Source organism: Magallana gigas, chromosome 1 (genome assembly GCF_963853765.1).
Source record: "Magallana gigas chromosome 1, xbMagGiga1.1, whole genome shotgun sequence".
NCBI lineage: Eukaryota > Metazoa > Mollusca > Bivalvia > Ostreida > Ostreidae > Magallana > Magallana gigas.
Window position 1 is genome coordinate 22,384,978 of NC_088853.1, and position 24,604 is coordinate 22,409,581.

At 32.7% G+C, this 24,604-nt stretch overlaps 1 protein-coding gene across 18 annotated transcripts in view; it reads left to right on the forward strand.

The window, feature by feature from the left end:
• The window catches only part of LOC105342533 (MYCBP-associated protein), a 49,493-nt gene that overhangs the window by 18,052 nt on the left and 6,837 nt on the right, over nucleotides 1-24,604 (forward strand). For 7 of the 18 annotated variants that reach the window (XM_066088639.1, XM_066088643.1, XM_066088596.1 and 4 more), the window contains 19 exons: nucleotides 3,434-3,591; nucleotides 3,991-4,097; nucleotides 4,560-4,618; nucleotides 4,778-4,884; nucleotides 5,359-5,527; nucleotides 5,986-6,105; nucleotides 6,385-6,448; nucleotides 6,816-7,020; nucleotides 7,484-7,602; nucleotides 8,212-8,449; nucleotides 8,858-8,930; nucleotides 9,760-9,947; nucleotides 11,027-11,173; nucleotides 13,244-13,357; nucleotides 13,826-13,950; nucleotides 14,436-14,545; nucleotides 15,237-15,278; nucleotides 16,014-16,073; nucleotides 17,416-17,487. In XM_066088639.1, the coding sequence (XP_065944711.1) occupies nucleotides 3,434-3,591; nucleotides 3,991-4,097; nucleotides 4,560-4,618; nucleotides 4,778-4,884; nucleotides 5,359-5,527; nucleotides 5,986-6,105; nucleotides 6,385-6,448; nucleotides 6,816-7,020; nucleotides 7,484-7,602; nucleotides 8,212-8,449; nucleotides 8,858-8,930; nucleotides 9,760-9,947; nucleotides 11,027-11,173; nucleotides 13,244-13,357; nucleotides 13,826-13,950; nucleotides 14,436-14,545; nucleotides 15,237-15,278; nucleotides 16,014-16,073; nucleotides 17,416-17,487 (2,277 nt within the window). Of the gene's footprint in view, nucleotides 1-442; nucleotides 1,673-3,433; nucleotides 3,592-3,990; nucleotides 4,098-4,559; nucleotides 4,619-4,777; nucleotides 4,885-5,358; nucleotides 5,528-5,985; nucleotides 6,106-6,384; nucleotides 6,449-6,815; nucleotides 7,021-7,483; nucleotides 7,603-8,211; nucleotides 8,450-8,857; nucleotides 8,931-9,759; nucleotides 9,948-11,026; nucleotides 11,174-13,243; nucleotides 13,358-13,825; nucleotides 13,951-14,435; nucleotides 14,546-15,236; nucleotides 15,279-16,013; nucleotides 16,074-17,415; nucleotides 17,488-19,804; nucleotides 19,919-24,604 lie in introns of those variants that run through there. The other 11 variants (XM_066088626.1, XM_066088635.1, XM_034465105.2 and 8 more) reach the window with 8 other exon arrangements.

A 24,604-nucleotide genomic window follows, 5' to 3' on the forward strand; every position in this document is an offset into this window, starting at 1 on the left:
GCAAAGTGGGTTGCTAAGTTTGAGTAGATTTCTAACATTATGTGAGACCAGAGATATCCTGGAGATCGCAAACAGCCTGTCAAATCTCTCATAATTATTACACGCATATTGAATTGCATGCAAGCAGATATATTGGAAAGGGGGATTTAAATTCAACGTTAGACACTTTTATAAAGTGTTATTCCAATTTGTTCATATCCTATTCTGCTTATTAAATTCCAACATTTAAATTTTTTGTTGTTGAATTTTTCAGTATTCTGTTTTTCATAGGTCATATTAAAGTCATACTCTATCAGACTTTGCTGGATTGAAAAATTGCTCGTCATGAATAAATTTAATCGTCACAAGTTGTTTAAGATTTTTTTTTCATACACCACTGGTGCTGTTAATATCAGGTGTTTTTGTTCGATGGTGAAAAGGCGTAAATCACTTTATATTTTTCATCCAATGCATTGACTTGTGAACAAAATTTCCATATTGTTCCCCATTGAGTTGGATTTTGAAAATTTATTGGGGTTCAGCCATCCCAGAAAATAAGGACTTTAGTTGTTTATATATATGCCTATTTCCTTTCATTTCATGCGAAAACGCCCTGGAGTTAAAGAAAGCTCGATTGACAGAGTGAAATTGGATAGTAGTTTTTGTGTTTTAATGTCGCCATAGAGATGACAACAGGAGAAATTCATTAAATGATATTCAATGCATTTGAGTGATTTAGTGCGATTAAATTCAACAACAACAACCAAAAACTTTTCATTGTGAAAAGGCCATTGTTGATTCTAAGGCTGCCTGCATTAGGAAATAAATATTGAATTGGCTGTGTATTGACTTTTTTCAATATGGAAAAAAAATTATGATGAGATTTTAATTGCTTGTGATATTACTGTCTGAGGATTCTTTATATTGTTTGCAGGAACTTTCTCTTATTAGGAATTAAGTAGTATTTGAAAACTCGACAGAGGGAATTTTTAGTGAGAGCTTTGTAATGTGTTTTTTATGTGTTTAATGGTGTTCATTGCCGCAAACAGCCATTAAGAACTCCCCATAAAATTCCTTTGAGTTTGTGTTGGAGACGTGTGACAAAATTAGTGACTAGGATCAAACTGTCAGGCGAAAAATGCATTAAATGTGATTGTCTTTCCATTTTCTGATAAAATTGACATTTACGGCCATTATTGTGGTATTTCTATTTCAAATGTAGAAATCGGGTCAAAACCCATTTTGCGAAGCCCCTTTTACATCAGATAAGACAATTCTAACTAACGGTTTTTTTTGAAGTGGGAATTCGATACCGACTATTTCCAATCACTGACAGTAGAGGAAATCCTACTTTATTGTGGGATTGCATAAAAAAATATTTCAATTTTGAAGTGAACATTTAGTATTACTTTGTGAGACTCTACGTTAGCTCATTTGGAATGAATTGCCAGGAGTTTTAAAAATTAATTGAGAGTACGTATTAAGGAAAATAACATCATACCAAAAGGAGAGTCGAAAATTGAACAACAAAAAATCATGGGGAAGGACGACCACGCTCACGGAGGGAGTAAATTGGAACGGCGATTAAGTCGTGACCATGGAACACATGCCCCAAAATCGGAACATGGCGCACACAAGCAAAGTGCCCACCACGCTCACGGCAGACGGATGTCAGTCATTGGAAAAGATGGCCGTAAGTTGGATGTTTCCAGAGTTTTCTTTGATATGGCAGTGGTGTTTCCTATGTGTATTCCATGAGCTTTATATTATATGGCAGTGGCGTTTTAATGGGATTTGTGTACATGGTTCTACTGTGGCCATGGTGTTTCCATGTATATTTTCCATTGGATTCTGGGCTTTCAGTTCTATGAATTTGTGGCCATGGTGCTTCCATTTGAATTTTCCGTAGGATTCTGGGCTTTAGGTTCTATGAATTTGTGGCCATGGTGTTTCCATGGGTTTGTTACATGAGATTGTGTCAACATAGCTTTACTTGACGATATTTGTGAAAATATTAAATTCGGAGGGGGACACTTTTTTAAGGATCTTCAATGTTTCTCAGGTTCATGGGGTCCAGGGGACATAATTTCGTCGATTTAATTGGAGATGTATGATGAAGGAATAATCACTGTTTCATAATTTGTTTTGAGGATGTAGTTTTTTGGGGGTACTAAGGAGAACCTACAAAATTTATCCCAATTCAAAATTCATCAAAATTTAGCCCAGTTACATCTAGTAAATCAGGTTGAACAGTGAGACATTCAGAGGGTCAATCTATCATTTGAGTGAATAAGGAATTGGATTGTCCAGAATTTTGGTGAAATGTCATTAAGATGATTTTTTTCATTGAAGAAACATTTCCTTTTATCAAGGCCATTATAAGATTTAGGACTTGAAGGAGTCATTGGAATATGATTTGATTTCAGTAAAAATGGACATAGGAGAAATCTTGGTCTTAAAAGTTTTTCAATAAATCAATCAAAACTTTAATCCTTTAAGTGAGGTAATGTCAAAAAATTATTACTTTGGTCAAAAACATCCATATCACAGTCTTATAAACAAGCTTTTGGATGTTTTTGTGCGTGTGTGTTAAAGCAATTAAAATGTTTTGTAATGGAATCTTTAAAAGTTCATGAGCAATTACAATATACAAATCCTAATTTACCCAGGAAATTTATCTTCAATTCTAATTCCATGATTACTATCAAATCTTACTGACTAAAAGAACCGCTTTGAATTTGATTGGTGTCAAATTGTAATTGGCCCAGTGGGGGTGAATAAAGTGAAAAAATAAGATGGAAAATTGAGTAAGATTTCCTTATCCAATGAAGACACTGCTGATATTGTGCACAGCACAATAATGAGTTCTGAATATAATCACTGAGAGATTATTTTTGTACCAGTGATGTGAATTTAATTTTACAATTTATTTTGTAATTGTTGAATTCTTAGGAATGAACGTTTCATTTTCAATTAAAAGATATTGAAGGAAAACTTACGCCAATGAGTATAATTGAAAATGGCAAAAAAAGTACCGGTATTGAGATTGGCAAAATTAAAGCCAGTGTTAGGTATACAGCAATCAATTTAATAATAACTTGCACAGTTGCGCTACTGATGAATAACCTGCACATGCTCACAATTGAAATTGCGTATTGCATGATCAATGTTGCATTGTACTGTATGTAAAGGGTGTGACAGAAGTAAGCAACAGAGAAAGAGAAACTTACATTATTTGTGAGTAGCAAATTAAGATATTCATATACACTGTAAAAACAATGAGAAAATTAATTAATCTGAAAAAAAATGTTCATTGAAATTATTTGAAAAATCTGCGTGATTGTTGTCATGGACTTATCGATAACGAATCTGATGATAATTAATTAATTGCAATTTCAAAGAGCTAGTTTATAGTACATGTATTAACATTTGGCAATTGACATGTCACTTTTAGATAAGCTTAAGGGACGTAGCAAAAACCAGGCGGGAACTCCTGAGAAAGCTGGTACCCCTTCCCAAGATGGTGCCGACGAGAACCAGTCTCCCACCCGGAACGTTATCTGGAACGAGGAGATCGAAAAACTCCAGATTAAGGAGGATGTCCTGAAAACAGTAATTATTTGAATAGATTCTCATTAGATGGAAAACTCATTCAGTAGATTAACTTGCACTTTTTATTATTTAAGTGTTGTCGCTAGGATTTGAGGCCAAAAAATTCATAATTCTATAAGAGGACAATTATTTTGTCAATTTGCATACACTACAAAACAAATGAAAAATATTGGTCTTTTGTATCTAAGGCCTAAATATTCAAAATGTGAAGGAAAAATTTATTTTGCAAACTACCAATAATAAACTGGCTCAAAGCAAGAAGGTTTTTTTTATGACCATGATGGTACAAGTACCAGTGCATTTTAACAGAAGCATGAGACAAAATGAAGAAAATTGTTCATACAAATATTACAAAGAACAGAGACCTCAAATCTTCAAAATATATTTTATTTGTTTCAGCTTCATGAAGCGGCCCCACCCACTGCCCCTAAAACTCCTAAATCCACCCGCCTGACGGTCCGAAAGATGAAGCCAGCGTCGGAGTGGGACAAACCCAAACCCAAAGTGTAGGGGAGACAACTCCAAAAACTGTAGTCTCTTTGTAAAAATCTCCAAAAACTGTAGTCCCTTTGTAAAAACCTCCAAAAACTGTAGTCCCTTTGTAAAAACCACCAAAAAATGTAGTCCCTTTGTAAAAACCATCAATCGAAAAGAAGGAAACTTTATTTTCAGTGAGAAATTGAAACTACAAAACTGCCTTCATTAAAATAAAGAGAAAAAAATAAGCATCATTATTTTCATGATAACATATTCAATGATTTTTAATTATGAGAAATTGACAAGAAAAAAATGTGTTACATTTTTATTTCATGAGTGAGTATGTTACAAAACTGACACATTTTTGATGGACAGAAATTTTCATTCTGTCAAAAGTGTTTTGTAAACATTATCTTTGTTCAGTTCTTTGACTTAAATAGGATGGATTTTTTAAAGCATTTTAAGTTATATTGGATTATCTTCCTTTGCAGAGTAACAGTGGCTCGTCCTGCACCAGTAGACGCTCCAGTGAAGGAGCCTGACTACTCAGGTAGATCTCTCTCTCCCTCTCTCTCTCTCTCTCTCTCTCTCTCTCTGTAGATAGGATCCAGATCCAGTCTTCTGTAGAGCACTTTTTTGAAAATTGTTTGATCAATTTATTAAATTTTAAATAAATATAACTGTTTTGTTGTTTCATCTGTTTTGCTAGGTTTTGCTGGTCCCCGCTACAATGATGAAGGGGCACCCATCCCCCACAGTCTACTTGGATCTTACGATGAGTTCAGGAAGGAGGCCATCAAAAGGGGGGACCTGTTGGTAAGGGACCATTTACCGTAATTGTGGGAAGTGATAAGTTTGGTTAACTTAATCTTGGGGGAAATTTCTTTTGAAAATGGATTTAAGAATATGTATTGATAAACATCATTGTAGAAGACTTATTAAAATTCTTTTCAAGAGAGAAAAGGCATATGCAATTTTGAAAAATACAATGTAGTTGACAAAGATAAGGCTACATTAAGGTATTTTATTACTGAAGTCAGAATATGTAAAAGCACTCAATTTTTATCATGAAATACAAACAAACAGATTTATCTGTTGTTATGATCCAAAAGCATTGAATATGAGATTGAAATTCTTACTTTAAGTCTAAGATCTTTCATGTCGTGGGCATTTGTTTATGGAAATAGAACACAACCTTTTAGACATTCTACCGAGTTCTGCTAGAGTTATTCCTCTTTTTCTTAATATTGATAAATATATATTCTCTAAAATTTCTTCAAATGATTTTAGGACCTGCCTGTCCCTAGCGAAGCTGACCTTGAACCTGACCGCCCAACCCTAAAATATGAGAAAAAGAAGCGGGACAGAGGTGACAGACAGCGAAATAACGAGAACAACGCACTGATAAACTGGCAGATGAAGATGATGGAGAGGAAAAGACAGCAGGGATACATCTCCAGTAAGTTATATAGTGATCAGATGGAATCAGGATAAGTCGTACCCTAGAACTTGTACCCTAGAGAACTCATACCCTGGAAAACTCGTACCCTGTAGAACTCGTACCCTGGAGAACTCGTACCCTGTAGAACTCGTACCCTGGAGAACTCGTACCCTGGAGAACCCATACCCTAGTAATAGGGTGCAGGCTCTCTTAGAGAACTAGTATCCAGATACAGGTTCTCTACTAGAAAATGTACCCTGGATAACTTTGTTTTTTATTTTTTGTTATACTGCACACAGATACATATTCAGTTGTCATATTAAACAGTTAGATTAAACAGTTATTTCATATCAATGTTGACTTTTTACTCTCACGAGATTTTATATTGTTCATGAACATGTACCAGTTTGTGAGTGTTGAGAAGGTTTTTGCTAAAGTATTTAGGACCTGTACAAATGTCTGTTGTCTTTTTATAGAGCTTCTACAGAAAAACCCAGAAGATTTGGCAATGAACGCTGCTGACAATTACCGAAAGATTGAAGAGGAACGTTACATCATTGACCGCGCGATCCCTGCAAAGGATTATGGGAAGGGATGTAAGTACTGGTGGTGTAGGTGAATAATAAATTGACTCATTAAAGTACATCAAATTGTGATGCACAAATCTCAAATCGCTTTCACAGAATCCAACTAAATTTTTATTCCCAAATTTGATTAAAATGTAAAGAAAAAGGTAAAGGCATAACCAATTTTTCTTTTTAAAGATTTAAGATTGCCAGAGTAGTTTTCTAATTTGTAAAAAAAAAAAAAAAAAAAAAAAAAAAAATGGCTGGATTTTGGCTAGAGTTATCTAACTTTGATTACTGTGTGTTCAGATCGTGTCGGCAGCGAGTTCTGGAAACAACAGGAGAAATTTGGTGACGACGAGACTGGAATTCAGTAAGCTGATGTTTTAGATAATTAATAATTTTAAAAAGGTTGGTAATACATGTCAAATTTATGTGAGTGTTCATTCACTCACATTAAATTAACATGAAGAAATAATTTATCAGATACATGTACTGAAAGTTGTATGATATATATTGTAAAGTTATTAAAACAATTTATGTATATGAAACTTATGAAATAACCATCTTCTCTTTTCATATGAAATTCACATGAGAAAATAATGACTGAGAAACAAGTGTTATGAATTTCATATAAAACAACTGATATAAAAGTGTTCAATCTTTGTAGTTACCCACTTCATGTGTTTTATTTTCTACGTACAGCACAACAATAACCTACATGACATTTCTATTTATAGCATGACCTTGACCAAGTCGGAACAGGGATACCCCCGGCCCATAGAACACATCGGGGTGCCTAAGTCGGTCAGGAACGAGAAGGGATGGTACTGGCCCCCCCATCACACCACCCCTGTACACTACCCCTGGCACAAGAACCCGTACCTAGAGGAGAGGAAGGAACAGCTTAAGGATGTCATCACGGAACTGGACCCTCACAGACCGGTATGTAGTGTTAAGGTGGTTTACCCATCTAATCTGCCTTAAAATTTCAATTATGAAATATTTGACAGTAAACTATTTTTAAGTAAATAAATATTCAAAATCTTAAAGATTTAGAATATGGGCATTTTTCTATAATTTTATGTAGAGCTCTTTATGTAAAGGAGATTCATATGGTTTAAAAATGACATTAAACATCAATACCTCTTAACAGAGGTTATTACTAGAAAATGCAGTTGTTTCATAGTATTTCACTCAGTTATGAAAAATAAATTTAAACCTGCATTTTAGAAATTCTTATTTTTAACTTTAAAATTATGGAGGGGATTTTTATGATAAGATATTTTTTCGTCAAGCTTTTTGGTGTTAGGCGACTAAGATAAAAGATTTTGTTTTGTTATAGAGGTAGAAATTTTTATTTTTGTTAAAAAGTTAATTTTAATTGGTTATTTTTTTTTTAATTTAGGACTTTGACCAGTTAGAAGTTATCGGAACAGCGAACCCAGTAAACCGTGAACGTGTACAGTCCAACCTAGGAATGCTGGAGGAGGAAGAGAGATTTACAGAAGGGGGAATGGATTATCTGTAAGTTGAAGGAGTGGATCCATACTTTTTATATTATAAAGGGGTGGATCCAGGTTTCTAGTATTATGAAGGGGTGGATTTAGTGAAGGGGTGGATCCAGACTTTTTGTATTATAAAGGGGTGGATCCAGGTTTCTTGTGTTATGAAGGGGTGGATTTAGACTTCTTGAAGGGATGGATCAGTGCTATCTTTAAGTAGAAGGGAGTGGATCCAAAGGGATAACAACTTAGACAGCGGTTATACTGGTATCTGGTGATGTATGGTTTATGTTCTGTTTCAATATTTTCTGTCTGCTAGTATGTGCTAGTTTGTTGAAACTTGGCTCCTTTCCTAAAAAGACAAAAAATTCATAATCTGAAAAATTATAGGTCAGAGTCAATGTGATTATGCAACATGGTAGAGAAGTTGTTTAGAAGTTGTTTTGAAGTTGTTTAGATGGTTTAGAAGGCAACATGTTAGATTTCAGGTCCAGTGCCTAAATTGGGCACTATTTGACATTGCTTTTCTCGCAGTCAAAGCTTCTAACAAACCAACCTTATTGCCTTATAATCATAATCAAAATCCCTTTTCAATGCGATATATTTGTGATATATTTTCATCTCTATGTAGGGACCAAGAACCCCTGCAGGAAGTTGACGAGAAAGACGAGGGTAAGGAGGAGAGTGTATTCGGTCCCTCCATCAGTTTCGCTGGTCAGCCCGCCCGCTGGACTGGAGACAGTTACAGTTACGCGGACCAGATCGGAATCGAGGCTAGGGTCACATTTGAATCGCTGTCTGGTGACCGTGTGACCTCGTACCTATACATCATCAACGACGGAACCACGTCCGTGTATTACGACTGGAAGGTATGGGAACCAGTTTTACAAGAAATTTTAACAGAAAAATATGTAATTTGATTAGAAAGGGGACTATTGGGACTATTTTGGGGGAAAGTTTTGAAACTGATTTTGGGGGAAAATTTTGAAAGGATATTCATTTTCTGTACATACAGTTAATAATGACAGAACCACATCCTTGTATCAGGATTAGAAAGTAAGGAAATTGTGGTGACTATTGTTTGAAGGGGTAATGTGTATTGTCATTTGAAGATGTGGGAACTATTCAAGAGGGAGATTAAGAAATTTGTACAAAGAAAGGAAAGGTTGATTAGAACAAAAAAAAGTGCATTTTACAGCTTTTAATGGAATTAAATGGGGGGAGAAAGGGCTAAAGAAAGGGAAATAACTTTAATCCATACATAATTTTTTGTACAGAAACTTCCGAAGGAGAATCCATTTGACCTTGTCCATGCCCGAGTCCAGCGGTTCTACTTCAATAACAGCAGTGGTAAGTACTTGTAAATACTTCAATAACAGCAGTGGTAAGTACTTGTAAATACTTCAATAACAGCAGTGGTAAGTACTTGTAAACACTTCAATAACAGCAGTGGTAAGTACTTGTAAATACTTCAATAACAGCAGTGGTAAGTACCTGTAAATACTTCAATAACAGCAGTGTAAACAAGTACTGTGGAATGATTAGAATTTGCTCAATTTTCATATGCATTTCTGTACCTGGGCTCCTTGAATTTTCCTCCTCAATAAATTCTGAAATGCTGTATTAATTTGTTTGTCGTACAAGTTAATCCACAAAATTCTGTTCATGAGAACCTGTCAAAAAATTGGCAATTAACATGGAAAGAATCCTTCAGTCAATATTGATAATGCTTTAAGTGATATCCGTAATCTTTTGTCTCAGAATCTTGAAACCATCGTTAATGTTATTTGAAATTAGTTTGTTTTGTTTATTTTAAAACAGGCAACATATATCGACCATATTTCAAGGGTTAGAATTTTTTCAGTGAATTCTATTTTCTGTGATATTTTTTCGTTTGTTCATATTATTCTTTTTGTGATTTGCCATATTGTTTTCTTTTTTGAGTTAGTTTGTTATTCTGTTAAGTTCCAATACATTTCATACTAGTATCTTGTTTTCAGGCAAAATGATTTTGAACTTTTTCCAAAGAAATGCAAAAAAAAAAAAAAAAATCATAAACTTATTTTTAAAAGATCTTTTAATTGTGAAACAATAATGTAAAGAAGATACTTCAGATATCCAACTGACGATAAATTGTTTGTCGAGCCACCTTAAAATAAACTTTCTCAATTTTTTCAAGGTGTAATTTTACCTGGAGAGACCATGAAGTTTCCATTCGTCTTCAAGTCCCCCAACGCTGGGGTTTTCACAGAGCAGTGGAAATTTGAGACCCGCCCCAGCCTCTGTGGGGGCGCCGCCCTGATTGTGACCCTCAGGGGTATCGCCCTCCAGGAAGACAAGTTCCAACGGGAGAGGGAGGAGCTAGAGGTAAGGAAAGGGGTGGATCCTATGGTATAGGGGGTGGGGGAATAAAATATGTAAGGAAGAGAAGGGGTGGATCCTATGGTATAGGGGGTGGGGGAATAAAATATGTAAGGAAGAGAAGGGGTGGATCCTATGGTATAGGGGATGGGGGAAGGAAGAAAAGAGGAGGAAAAAAAGAATGGATCCTATGGTATAGGGGATGGGGGAATAAAAGAGGTAAGGAATGGAAGGGGTGGATCCTATTGTTTATAGGGTAGGGAAGAAAAGAGGTAAGGAATGGAAGGGGTGGATCCTATTGTTTATAGGGTAAGGAAGAAAAGAGGTAAGGAATGGAAGGGGTGGATCCTATTGTTTATAGGGTAGGGAAGAAAAGAGGTAAGGAATGGAAGGGGTGGATCCTGTGGTATGGGGGTGGGGGAAGAAAAGAAGAAAAGAAAAAGGGTGGATCCTATGGTATAGAGGATGGGGGAATTTCAGGTAGGAGAATGTGGATCTGATTGTTTAGGGGGTGGGGACCTAGATGTGAGAAAATGAGGAAGGAAAGGAATTAGGGGTATACAAGGGATTGATCTATATTTATGGTGAGAGGGAATCCAGAGGAAGGGAGGTAGGGAAACAAGGGAAAATGATCTAGAGGTAGAGAAAATGGGAGAGAGAGAATTAAACTAGAGGTAGGATTTATGAGAGAGAAGATTTAAAAATAGGGAAAGGAGGAAGGGAGAGAAAGGAATGAGAGAAAATGGAAAGAGAGGAACTGTATATGGAGAAGTATTGGATCCAGTTGTAAAGTGGATGGGGGGATAGAAGAAAGGAAGGTGGATTTTAGTTGTATAGGGGAGGATGGAATGAAGGTTTTAAAATATTTCTTTTATTTTTACATTTATTATAATGAGAGAGGGAGGATTTGAGAACATTAATTTAATTTCTTTTCCTCTATATCTATTTATCAATATTCAATGTGTTTGTTATACTTGGGGATGGGATGGATTAAAAAATATAAATGAATGATTTTGGTCTGTATTATATTTCTTTGCTTCGTTGATATTGCTTTAAAAATTTGTAAATTTTTCTTCGTTCTACAGCGAGATCTACAACAGAAGCAATCAGAGCAGGTTATTCGACAGATCATGTATGACATCATCAGCGGAATCAAGACGCCCGACCGACCCTCCTCACCGATCGATGCCTACATCACTGACGAGGAAATATTCAGTAGGAACAATCCGAAGGTCTGAGTGACAATCATGTACAATATATTATATATAATCTATATTATCTATATATTATATATATTCTTTATATGTATCACAAACTTATCCTGTTGATAATTAAGGTGGTATGGGATATTTGTCGATATCATTCTGGAGTACATTAAAATTTGAATTCTCTCACCAGTTCAGAATTTTCAAACTTTACACTATTTAACCAAAAAATGGCTGGCTTTTGAAAATTTTTTGAGAGGTAAAAAATGTAAAAACCCCCAGCAGGATTCAAACTCATGGCTTCGTAGTAAACCCTCTAACCCACTGCGCTAGGCTGTTAGGTGACCATTATGGGAAAGAAACTACTTATATAATTATTACACTAGGTTTTGTTGTTTATTTTTATAAACAATGCATCAAAACATGGAGGTGTCCAATACCACTTTAATATAATATATCATATAAATCTATATTATATTTATAGTATATAATATGTATATTCTAAAGATGTATCACAAACTTATGATTAAAGCTAAACGCAGTTGTAATATTAGTTAACATGCTTCTTATAAAACTACTGTTACATCTATTTTTAAGAAGATCGTGGGTTTTATTTTATTAATCTTCATTAACAGATGGCTGGGCGGACAACAAATTAACCATCAATTATTTAAATATTATTAATTAAGTAATTATCAAGTACTGTGGAAATCAATCATCATTGGTCGTGGCTTCTGTGAGTAATCCTTGCCCACGAATTTATATCCCCACAAACCTATAGGCTACACAATAATTTGTTTAATATCTTTTCAAATTAACCCAGTTACACTACCTACGAAATTACGTCCACATGAACCAGGAAAATTTTGGCTACCCACGAACATTGACCCCCACATATAAAAATGATTCCACAGTGTATTTATAAAGCTATATTCTATTATCAAGTAAAGAAAAATTCCGTAGATATAAGATTTTGATTTCTTAATAATTTTAATTTTTAATAATTTTTTAATTTTGTATTTTCCTGCAATATCTTCAAACAGAGCTCTTCCACTTAAGGAGATAAATACAGTCCTAAAAATGGCCACAGCCATCCAGCCTTAATTCTGACCATAATATAGTTGACGTACATTTAGCTGTATGATACTACACTGCTACATGATCACGTTTTATTCTTTAGCAACATGTTCTTGGCGACCGCATGTGCATGAGTTCTACTTTTAGCTGAATGTGTTCTATTTGTGACCAATGTTCCATTTTTTTAGTTTTTAGCTTCGTATTTACAAGAGTTCCAACTTTAGTTATGTATTCTGGTTTAGCTACATGTGTTTTCTTCTTAGCTAAAGTGGGGGGTTTTTTTTCGCTATTCTATTTTTATTTTTCATTGTTATATAGCCACATACGTTTTAATTAAACAATAAAATGCTTTCTTTCGTGATTCATTCGGGATATGAAGGTAGTGACTTTGCAGGAAAAATACATAACCCGCGTTAGCGGGTTAGGTAAATTTTTCTGCAGTGATCGCTACCTTCATAACTCGCATGAATCATCAATAAAAGCATTTTATTATTTATATTTACATCTTTCTTTTGACTAATTAATAAATTGATTATCAAAAGTAAGTAAAATTCTCTTAATTACTGTTAATGTACGCAAGTACGTTAGCTAAAAGAAACAGCCAAATCGTCTCCTGTGAGACTTTGAATCTGACAGCATCATGATTATTTCGTGCAGTCCGTGATTTTTCTTAGGTCGCTGTAGGTTTCGACCAATCGATAAACAAGGGGTGTCAATTTCACTCCTGTCAGTTTCTTGTCAGTTTCAGCCGCTGTAGATTTCGACCAATCGATAAACTGGGCTTGTAGATTTCTGTCTGGCTGTTTCTATAGAGCTATGAATTAACTATAAGTTTTCGTAAGAAATAGAGGAAATAATACTCGGTAGATATAAATATTTTTAAATAAAGGAGTTCTATTTCTATGTACAGGCTTCTTCTTTTTAGCTATGTTTTATTTTTTTTCCTTGATATTGCTACATATATATTATAATAATGTCGAAAGACGTGCTCTTTTTTAGCTATGTGTGTTCTATTTATAGTTACACTACAACCACGCATTAGTGACTGAACTAAAGCAGCTGTATCTGGAGATCGCCCCGGAGGAGGAGCGCGAGGGACGGGTCTGGGACCTGTCCGTTGAGGATCTCAGAGATGTAGGTCATTCTCCTGTCACTGACCACTACTAAGAAATTTTTACTTTTTGGTCAAATTTGTCTTTTCATCATAATTTGTTTTCAGCACTATTCTCTCACTGACAGTGCAATCAAAACAGGTTTATATTTTAGGGTCAATTTTTTTTTTATTATCATAATTCGTTGAACTCCAGCTCCCAAGATTTTGTTGATAAGTCAAAAAAAAAAAAAATCCCTTTTTCTTTTGTTTTTATCAGATACTGTTTTTTCATCATATTAAAATCATTCAGCACCAACCACCTCAATTTTGTTCTTATGTTGATACACAAAATCAAGTAGTATCCTTTACAAACAAAAAACTTGACAAGAATTTTTAATCATATGACTTGATACCTTAAGATTGTTTCTAATTTTAGAAATACATGTACCATGTGACATTCGCTGTTTTACATAAAGAAAAATAATAGCATAATCATTTACACAATACAGGAGATCGTAGCAATGGATGAAGATGATGAGAGAAAAGAGAATTTCCTCCACCAGTTGAACGCTGTTGTCACAAAGATGTCCTTCTGTCCGAACAAGCCTGTTAAAAAAGACCTTTATAAAGTGGGGTAAGTACCGTCTAGCTGAGTGAGTATTGACTATAAAGAGGGATATACTGCATAAAGATTTTTTAAAGGAGGCTTGATGCTCAAAAAATCTCCATTCAGACCTACATTACCTTTTCAAATATGATTTTAGCCTTAAACTATATTATATAGTGAAGGGAAAATATTAAAAAAATGACGGAGTAAAATTTGATTTTTTTTCCTATATTTTTATACAGAGCTCTTTATCTTAAGAAGATAAATATAGTCCAAAAATTGTCCTCAACTATCCAGCCCCCTTAATTAAAATTGCAGTCCTTTAGAAGTTCAGTATCTTCATTTAAAAGTTGTTCAAAGTGTATTAGCCAATGCTAAAATCGAAATTCAGTGAATTTATTATTTTCTCTGTTTCCTGCTTTGAGAGGACTGTGTTGGGATTTTGTTGTGTTTGCCTCAGTCATGTCATAAAAGTCATCGTAAATTATGATGAACTTAAAAATTCCTTCCAGGTATGAGTTATTGCTAGAGGCTGTGGACGGTATAGTGAGGGAGTCGTACGGAATCCGACAAATGATGGGACTTCCAGAGAAAGAAAATGACGATCTTCCAGACGATTTTAGTGAGTAGAAAAATAAAAAATTTTCGGTGTTTAGTTACAAGTGTCACGTAGCTTTATTTCATTTTTGTACGTAGTGAGTGCTATTTGGTGTTGCATTTTGCTTTGATGTATTTATTTTGTCAATGAGATGAAAGGTTGATTTATCATACTTTACTTTGAAGGTGTGAGAAAAAATATGATTAAGCTTTATACTGTAAATTTCTTTTTAAATGCGAGGAATAAGTATCCACATTAAATTGCAGGAAGCACTCCTCGAGTACTTCATAATCTCAATTTTACTTTTCAGACAGTTTTGAGCTGTATAAAATTATGACAAAAAATTGGATGTTTGCGATTTTGATTCTTGCAAATTGATTTATAACAGCGGAATCGCGGAATTAAGTACTCACATTAAATGAGGAATTACAGTATGTATCTATAAACAGCATGTATTATTTGAAATACGTAAAATATCACCTTTCAAGAGTTTATTTTATTCATAAAGAAAATCCTAATACTTTTTGAAAGCCATTGATATACCATGATAAAGTGTAACATGAAAGATAGTTTCTCTTGTCTGGAAAATTATTATTTCAGACGAGAAAAGAGCTTTTTTAATAGGACACTTAGTTTGTTTTTAATTTTTAATTCATTTTGTTTTAGTTTGCTTTTTCAAAAAATGTTTTTCAATTATGTGACATAAAAAATTTAGACACGCTAGACAGAGATGAACATAACATGGACTCAGAAAATGGTGGGTCAATCTTTAGAACAACACTGTAGTCCAATATCTTGACACATGTTTGTACGCAGCCTGTATCTCTGTGTAAATGGAAACTTAGTGAGATGTTGAGTATCTCAGCATATCCTGTCTCAGTGTGTATTGTGCTCACAATCTTAATCTCACATCTGAGTTCTCCTAGATGAGTTCAGCTCTAAGACATATTGGCTTTGTATCTCAGAGTATATCTCAGACTTCTGGTAGACATTCTAGTTTCAGATCAGTGTGACTAGCAAGCATGTGTGTGTATTGTACTGTGGTGATCAGCTAGATCTATAATTTGTCTTAATGCTGTAAGGAAACAATGGTCCGTCTTATTTTCACTTTCATTTCTTCATTTCTTCTGATTTTAATGGAGACACTGGATTTTCATTAGTGAACCTTTGCTTCTATGATTAAATGTGAACAGTCAATTTTCTAGTTTATTTATATGCATTACTTTGTGAAAGAAAACTCTCTCTCTCTTTCTCTCTCTTCTCTCTGTTATCTCCCCTTATCTTTTTTTTCCTCACTTTGATCTCTCTCAATTTCTCTTTTAAGGAGATTCTCTCTCTCTCTCTCTCTCTCTCTCTCTCTCTCTCTCTCTCTCTCTCTCTCTCTCTCTCTCACATGAAAAAGGTAGACAGTAAAATTTCAAAACAACGTCATAGAAGTAGAAATTTGTGCTGATTGATTCTAATTTTATTGTTTGTATTTCGGCCCTTTCAGCATACAGGATGTTTAAGAAAGTGACAACAATGACTGCTGTTGTTTCGGCTTTCAGTAAAAGTGAGTCCAATGAGTGATTCTAGTTTATTCTGCACTCTGATTGGTCAATCAAAGTGAGGCTGATCATGTGACTCTAGCTTTAGCATAAATAATTCTTTCTTTGTTTTCAGTGAGATGTTTTTTTTTCATCATTTAATAAATTATCACTAGTCTAATTTCTAGGTGAGGTGGGTGTCTCTTTTGGGTCTTGTTTGCTTATAATTGCAGCAAATTAATTTGTTTTGCTTCTTTATAAGGACATTTTGCTTTGTTGTTTATCTCTCCTAATTGTTGTAGGTGTAGTTGTTTTGATTTCTTTAAAATGTTTTGTATAGATCTACCATTATTATAGATAAGGTTGTTTTCCAAGAATATTATTGACACACAAAAAGGCTACTTCCAGTTATAAGTAACCTCTGTTTGACCTTTCATAAACTTGTACACAAGTTGGATTTCAGACTTGGAGTTTTTTTTCGTCAGTAAACAATTACTTAATCTCATTCGGTGATAATTTGATTTTTTCTGGTCAACAATTATTTTTCCCGGTTTGCTGTCACATTGACAGCTTTTCATTTGTTTTAAAGGCTATCCTTTAAAAGAATAAGATACATTGTATATATACATAAATAGGGTTTTTCACACTGTATTTTCAAAATTTGTTTTTTATTCACATTTTCTTGAAATTGAATATTTTAAACTGAAGTCTGGTAAATATGTAGTTATGAATCATAAACAGTAAAACTTTGTTATCTCGAACTAGATGGGACTGATAAAAACCTTTGAGATATCTTGAGATATCCAAATATAGAGATATCAAGGTTAAAATAATTAAAAAATAAGTAGTTGGGACTTTCAAATCACTTCGACATATCCTTTGTATTTGAGATATCTGTGTTCGAGATATCAAAGTTTGACTGTAATTGAAAAATAAATCAGGCAAAGAAACCAGCAGATTTATGATGCTTATAACTATCTGATATTTATATCATTTATTTATATTTGATTTTGCTGTGCCTTTTTTTGTGATATATATATATATGAGGGATGCTCGGAAATTATTGACACAATGACATCGGTTATTCATCTTTCTGATAGATGAACTTTAGGGATAACTGGCATGCATCTTTAACAAACCTCATTTAGAAATATCAATTCAAAAGAAGTCAAGATTAAGCACTGAGTGAATATTTTGTCAAAAACAATTTACATAATCACATTGAAAGTTTGGGTGCCAGACAGTCACTAGTAGGAGTATATGTCTCAACAATTTCCGAACGTAATTTCATATTTGGTTAATTTTTGTATGTGTGTGTGTGTGTGTGCAACGACGTGTGTTACTAATTTTTTTCCATCCTTTCATTAGATGTTTTAGCGGATTCTCGGTTAAGTAACCGACGCCAACCCTCTCGCTTATCAAATGCGGAGAGTGACACCAGTGAGTTATCCCCCCCTTGATAGTACTGTTTAAACTTACTAGCGAGACTTTACTTCTTCTGAGTTATCTTTCCTTGCAACCATGGCAACTGATATAATGCAAAGCTGTCATTGGTCAACTGTCTTAATTAATTTACATTTTAGTAATATACATATTTACATTCTGCTGAAATAGATTTAACCTCCAATAACCTCTTTCTGCTGTTAAATCTAGGAGAATATTGATATATGCATAAACTGCATATAAAATGACTGTCATTGACCCTTAATTGGCTGCATGTTTCCAGAGAATTATATACTATGAACAATTCATTTAATGATTTAATCAATAAACTAAAGTCATGCAGCAATATGCCACCATTTCATAAAGTCTACATTTCATTAATTCACTAAAATTCAACTCCTTTTTTTTTTCATTTTCAGTACATGTACTTGTTTCTTAGAAATGAAACAAAATTAATACCTGAGGTCATATGCTATTTGTTGGTGCATTTTGAATTGTCTTTTTCTTTTCTAAATCAATGATTCTTTTCTCAAAACTGTGCTATTAAAATACCCCAACACATGTGTCAGTCTTTTGTTGTCTTTCTTCTGATATGGGAAGTTGGAAGCCTAACTTGATATAGTCAATAAATATAATATTATAATAATACATTTCCCGACCCTTTTCTGTGGGAGCTAAAATATGTAATTGTATTTATAATCTCTTTTCTGCGTGAATAGTTTTTCTCCCCTGTATCTACTGTAGCAACGTAGTGCTTCTTAGAGAACTATAGTTCCTAAATACTTGTGCTATTAACCCTTTCATGTAGTAAGGCATTTTGCACCTGCAAAATGCCAGTATTATCACTGTTATTGGTTGGATTGGACAATATAAATTTTATTGTTAAATGGGGATTAAAATGAGAATTGCCTTTTACATTTAGAACATGACCGTGTAAATGAGTGAAATACTGCTAAGTAGTACACAATGTCATATACATGTATTTAATTTATTAAGTCTGTCTATATATAGTGTTAATGAGTTAACTTATAATGACATATACATGTACATGTTAATAATCTGTCTAATGATATTTTTGCTGCACATTTAGACAGTTTTTAATAACATTGATACACATACCTGTGAAAGAAGTGCAACTGAAACAGATGCAATGGAAAATATCAAAGATAATCTTATTCACATATTATCATTTTTTCCCTCGTAAAAATTCACAAGTATCTAAAGTATTGCTTATATGCAGGGATTTTGACTAATTGTTTATTCTTCAAAATTTGTGTTTTAATAAGACTTTGGTCCCTGGACAATCCTTGGGTCCACAAGGGGTTCAGCCATTTTGATGTAGGTTTATAGCCCATCTATAAACAGTTGGTAGTTTAGCTCAATATGCGATATGACTTCAATTAATCATCCTGTTACAATACACAGGCTCAATGATAAACCAAAGAATATCAGGAGAAAAATTTGAAAAATCTTTATTAATACTTGATCTATTCTATGCATTGTCCTGATATTTTGTATATGACTCCATTAAGCTGACTTTTTTTATGGCTTTTGTTGCTCAGGTGAATCATGTGGCCCATGGGCAACACCTTAAATATTACTATATATCAAATACTGATATTGAACACCTGATAATATTTTGAACCTGGGTTCAATATTTGGTGGTATAAAATTATTACTTGTAATATATGACAGTAATGACACTGGTATAATTATTATACATTCTCAATTAAGGATAAAAAATACATCTTCATGTAATTAGTCAAATCTCGAAAGAAAAGATGAAAAATACCTCTTCCTGTAATTAGTCAAATCTTTTATAAAAAAAAAAAAAAAAAAAAAAAAAGTAGGTGTGTCAGATATAAATGGAACACAAAAAAAAATTCTTATGTTTAAATTATCACAATGTCAAACAAAGGATTTAAGCAAAAGTAAAAGTTTGAAATAGAAAGATGTAAGAGTTTCCTTGACTACCAAAAGTTTTGGACTCCTTTAATTGAAAGAGCTTATTATGAAAATCTGTCAGTAGTTGACAAAGCAAGATTTTTCAACAAATTTTACCATGAAATTTTAAACCAAACCTTAAATTATAATTTATTCAGCAAAATATGTTTCTAAAGTTTCTTATGATTATGAATTTGATTATAACAATTAAGTAAAATTCAGTTTTCTTGTAAATAGCCATTTTAGTCTCTTATAAGGTATATTTTGAGTGGGACATCAAGAATTGGGTCATAATACAATTGATTCAGAAGTACCTGAATTTTAGAATTAGTTAAATTTTCATTATTTGTAAAATTTGCCAATGAAACAGATTCCCATCTCTCATCCCGGAAAAAGTTTGGTACCCAGAATCAGTGGAGACTAGCTTCAATGGTGGTGTCCTTTGCTACCAGTAGAAGAGTGTCCAAGTTTGGGCAAGGATTGGGTACTATCACAAGTTTATGTTCAAGTTAAAATTCAAGTCTGTTTCAAGTTTGTTTTGAGATTTTTTAATTTCTTTCTTCAATGGTGGTGCCCTTTGCTACCAATAGAAGAGTGTCCGGATTTGGGCAAGGTACTATCAAAAGTTCATGTATAAGTTAAAATTCAAGTTTGTTTTAAGCTAATGTTTTGTTTGGGTTTTTTTTTTAAATCCTTTCTTCAGGGGTGGTGTCCTTTGCTACCAATAAAAGAATGTTTAAATTTGGGCAAGAATTGGGTACAAACTATCACAAGTTCATGTTTAAGTTTAAATTTACGTTTGTTTCAGGTTTTCTTTTACAAAATTTTTGAATTCCATTCTATAATGGTTATGCAGTCCTTAACGAAATACATTGAAGAAAAATTGGGTATTATATTAATTATGTGTACATGTTTAATATTAGTTCCATGTTATTAAATTCAAGTATTCTATTCAAGTTCACAGTTTTCATGTTTCAAATTTCTTATTTTTTTAAATTCAACTTTCAGGAGTATTTTGTTCATATTTTTTTTTTTTTACATCAAATAATGAATTTTCAGCAGCAAATGATTTCTTAAACATTCATGTAATGCGAAATAATATTCCCAGGTTGGATAATATCATTCTTTTCAGAAATTTATTTTTAAGCTATACAAACATCAATTATAGTAGCTTGTTTTGTCATTTGAGGAACTTCAATTGCCAACGAATGTTATTTAACTGGCTAGACGTTGGTACTTCAATAAGTCAATTTAATCTATTCAAACATGAAATATTCATATACATTGTTTTTGGGGAATGTGTAACTGTAAAAAAAGAGTGATAATGATCTTGAACTCTATCTTAAACTCATTGAATGTAATTTTAGATCGTCATCATATTTCCTTTTTGCCTGACCTTAATTAATTGATAACGTACTGTAACAGTACATGTACTATAGGTGTGCGCTGTTTTGACTTTGCAGTGTATGGAATTGGAAGACTTCATCAATTTGTTTCTTGGAAATATATATTTTATTCATTATCTGTGGTGATATTACAAAGATCATTGGATATAAATGTAATATATTTACATATCTTTAAATATTAAATTATTATATCATATTTATGAGTGCAATTTGCTTCAAAACTTACATAACTTAATGTTATATGAAGAAATAAGCAATCCCAAATGAATGAATGAATCTTAGAATTATGTACAATTAAGGCTAAATATTTACATTTTCTAGTGTCTTTGTCCAAAGTAACACTACAAATTGATTTTGTAATACATGTACATAATGGTCTAATACAGTTCATCAATAACTATTTTTATCAATACTTAATCGTACAGTTGCTGATAATTATATAAATATAAGGAAATAAGGAATCATTCTTTGAACATTTTATAAGATGGTCGGGTGTGATCAAATCTATCATAAAGCCCTTCAGGCTTTATAAAATATCCTATAAAAGGGCGAAATAATGTGGTAACTATGGTATTTAAAGTTTGTGTTGAAACAAATTTTGTATTATCATTTTCCCATTGAAATAATTTGCTTATTTTTAAAAACCAGGAAACTACTGCAAAGCCTGTTGTTATTCACACTTTTAAAGCAAGTCATCATTTAAAACACTCATAAAATAGCAGTCTATTTTTTTTAATAAAATGGATGTTTCAGTAATTCAGAGATAAAAGATCAATTACTTTGCTAATCTGACTTAATAATTTCCATAGAAACTGAAAGTAAATAAAAACTGAAATTATTATTTACCGGTACAATTGTGAAGTAAATAATGAATGTTTCGAAATCAATTTATTATGCAGACATCATGAAGGTGATGAATTTTTTATTTACATGTACCTTTTCAAAATCAGTTGACATGCTTGCTGACATTCTTGATTAAAAGTAAATCTGAAATTTTCTTTTTTTTTGTTGTTTTTTTTTTGTTTTTTTTTTTTGTTTTTGTTTTTTTTTGTTTGAAATTGCCACCTGGAGGTTTTCAGAACCAGGAGGGAATTTTTTTTCTTCTAAGTTTTAAAATTTAACTTATAAAGAATTAGCAAAAAATAAAAATCCCTACATAAATATAATTTTTCTATTTTTTGCTCAAATTTTCTCTGCAGGGGTATTTCAATAAGGTAGGAAGCCATTCCAAACAAACAATTAGCTTATTTTGGCCTTTAGAAGACCTTTTGAATATGGAGACCTTTTGAAATTTGTAGTCTAGACTTTATTAATTGAATAATTTTCAAAACTGAATGACCTTATCCTATTTATTATAATCTTGCTGAAAGTATGTCTTTTTTTTTCTTTTTGCTCTACATAATTCATACAAGACTTAGCAGTATTTTTAAAAGGTTTTCTGTTGATAATTTTTTGTCTGATTTTGAAAAAAAGTAGATTCAATTTGCATTGTTTGACATAAATTGAAACTTTTTTGAGAACTCATTTGTAAAATTTGATATTTCAAAGATCACACAAAGATATTGGTATTTAAGATCTTTTAAACTACTGTTACGGGATATAAATATCTTTTGCATTATGCGAGCCAAAAAAACTTGTTTTCAACTGTGAAATTAAAATCTCAAGAACAAAAGTATGGAAATATATATTAATATGATGTCAAAACGCTAGAGAAATTCTTAGCTAATCAACTCAAGTCTTTTCAAAATTAGTCAAGGGCTTACATTTTAACAATTCTTTGAAAAGTGTTGGTGTTAAGGTGCCTCACTACACCTTGAAAAAAGAAATGATATTTCAAAAATTTCATTCAGTAAACATAAACAAAAGCCCCAGGTGGATTCGAACTCATGACCTGCGGTTCACAAGCCTGATACTTTAACCACTGAGCTATGACGATATACATCTGAATCGATTGATAAAAACAGTCTAACAAAACATTGAATCGCCATCTTGTGACATAGTGTCTTAAAAAGTATAAAAGTTGGTGTAGTGAGGTACCTTAAATGAAATTTATAGTGAACAGAAATTTTTTTATATGCATTACTTTCCATAAATCATTCCATACCCATGGGAAAAAGCAATAAGCTGGGGTACTTATAATCTGCAAATCAAATACAGTTTGTCTAATGGAATAATAAGGTTGACACATCTTTTGGTACCTATCGTGTATCAATAACCCTTCACAAGACCGTTTCTCATAAAACTCTTCACATTTTTCTCAACTTGCTTATTAAGTAGTTTTTTCACAATACGATTATCATTTTAATATGATTCAATATCAATTCTAAGAAAGAAATTTTCTATATGGTTATAATTCCCATTTGAATGAAGTTCATTATATTTTTAAATTATTCTATACACAAAGAAAAAGAAAACATGCGAGTTTGGTTAATTAATATGTGTAATCGTAATAAATTTATCGGTTCTGAATTTCGAAAAAATATTCATTTATATTTGTAAACATTAATACGACTATAGGTGTTAGGATATTCAGGTAAGAGTTTAACATCTACAAATTCAAAAATCATCATTAAATTTTGATTATCATACAAACAAAGTCACAGCCTGTCCATTAAAAGAGATTTATGCCATAGTTGAACCATGCATACAAAATGTCTTGGAGGAATCGCAACATTGTATTAATAATTTTATACTGTACACTTCCCGTTTTTTTTATTTCATGGGTCACGAGAAAGTAGGGAGTAAAAGATTTTGGAATCCGAAATTCTTTTATCAAGACTTGATTAATTCTTAGAAGGCTGTATATAATTAGAGATATAATGGAAGACTTATAATTATTCTTCAACCATCAACATTTTGGTGTTCATTCATGAGACATTAGATTAATTAAAATGATATTGGTTTGCCTGCATGCAAATGAAATCTAATTCAGGTATTCTAATGCTAGAATGATTTAATGGATAAAATAAGCCAGGCTCTTTTGGTGTGTCTTTATGCATTTTGTGTAGTAAAGACTGAAAAAATCTCTCTCTCTTTTTCTCTCTTATGCTTTTAATGTCGGCAAAGCATCAGAGAGCGACCAAAAATATGTCTGTCTAGTAGAAAAAAGTTCAACAGTTGCTGAATTGTTGTTGAATTTTGCAACAAGAGTTATATATTCAATCCCCATTTCTTCAACCAGAGCAAAGTAGTTCATGGAAATTCATGCACATTGTATGTGTCCAAAATGCAAAATGCATGTTTTTAAAACATGTTATTAATAAGAAAACTAAAAAGGATAAACAATTCTCTTGAAATTAAAAAAAAAAAAAAAAAAAGAAACAAAATGCCAACACTTTTGACAAGACGTGGCTCTTTGTGTAACTTTTTATAAAGCGGAATCTTTTACTTTGACGCTGTTTGGTTTTTTGTTAATTTTGAAGTTGTGCTATTTATAGTAACATTGGCGATTTGCTTGCCTACAGCCAGGACTCTGCTTTCAGCAGAGCCCAGCTAAAAATCAAATGTTGGCAATTGCGCAACAGGATGTGCCACCCTATATCACATGATTTTAATTATTCTTTCTCAAAACAGGAAAACCCGACATCTATAGGGAAGGTGTTAATTAAGATGTTGACTGTTAAAAAGCTGTAACTATATCCCCGGTTAAAATGTATGTACAGTCGTGTACGTGCATGTGCATGGTTTTTCCATATCATTATCCCACACCCATGGGGAAGAAAAATTAGCTCAGGGACTTAATCTCTGCAAATTGAATAAAGTTT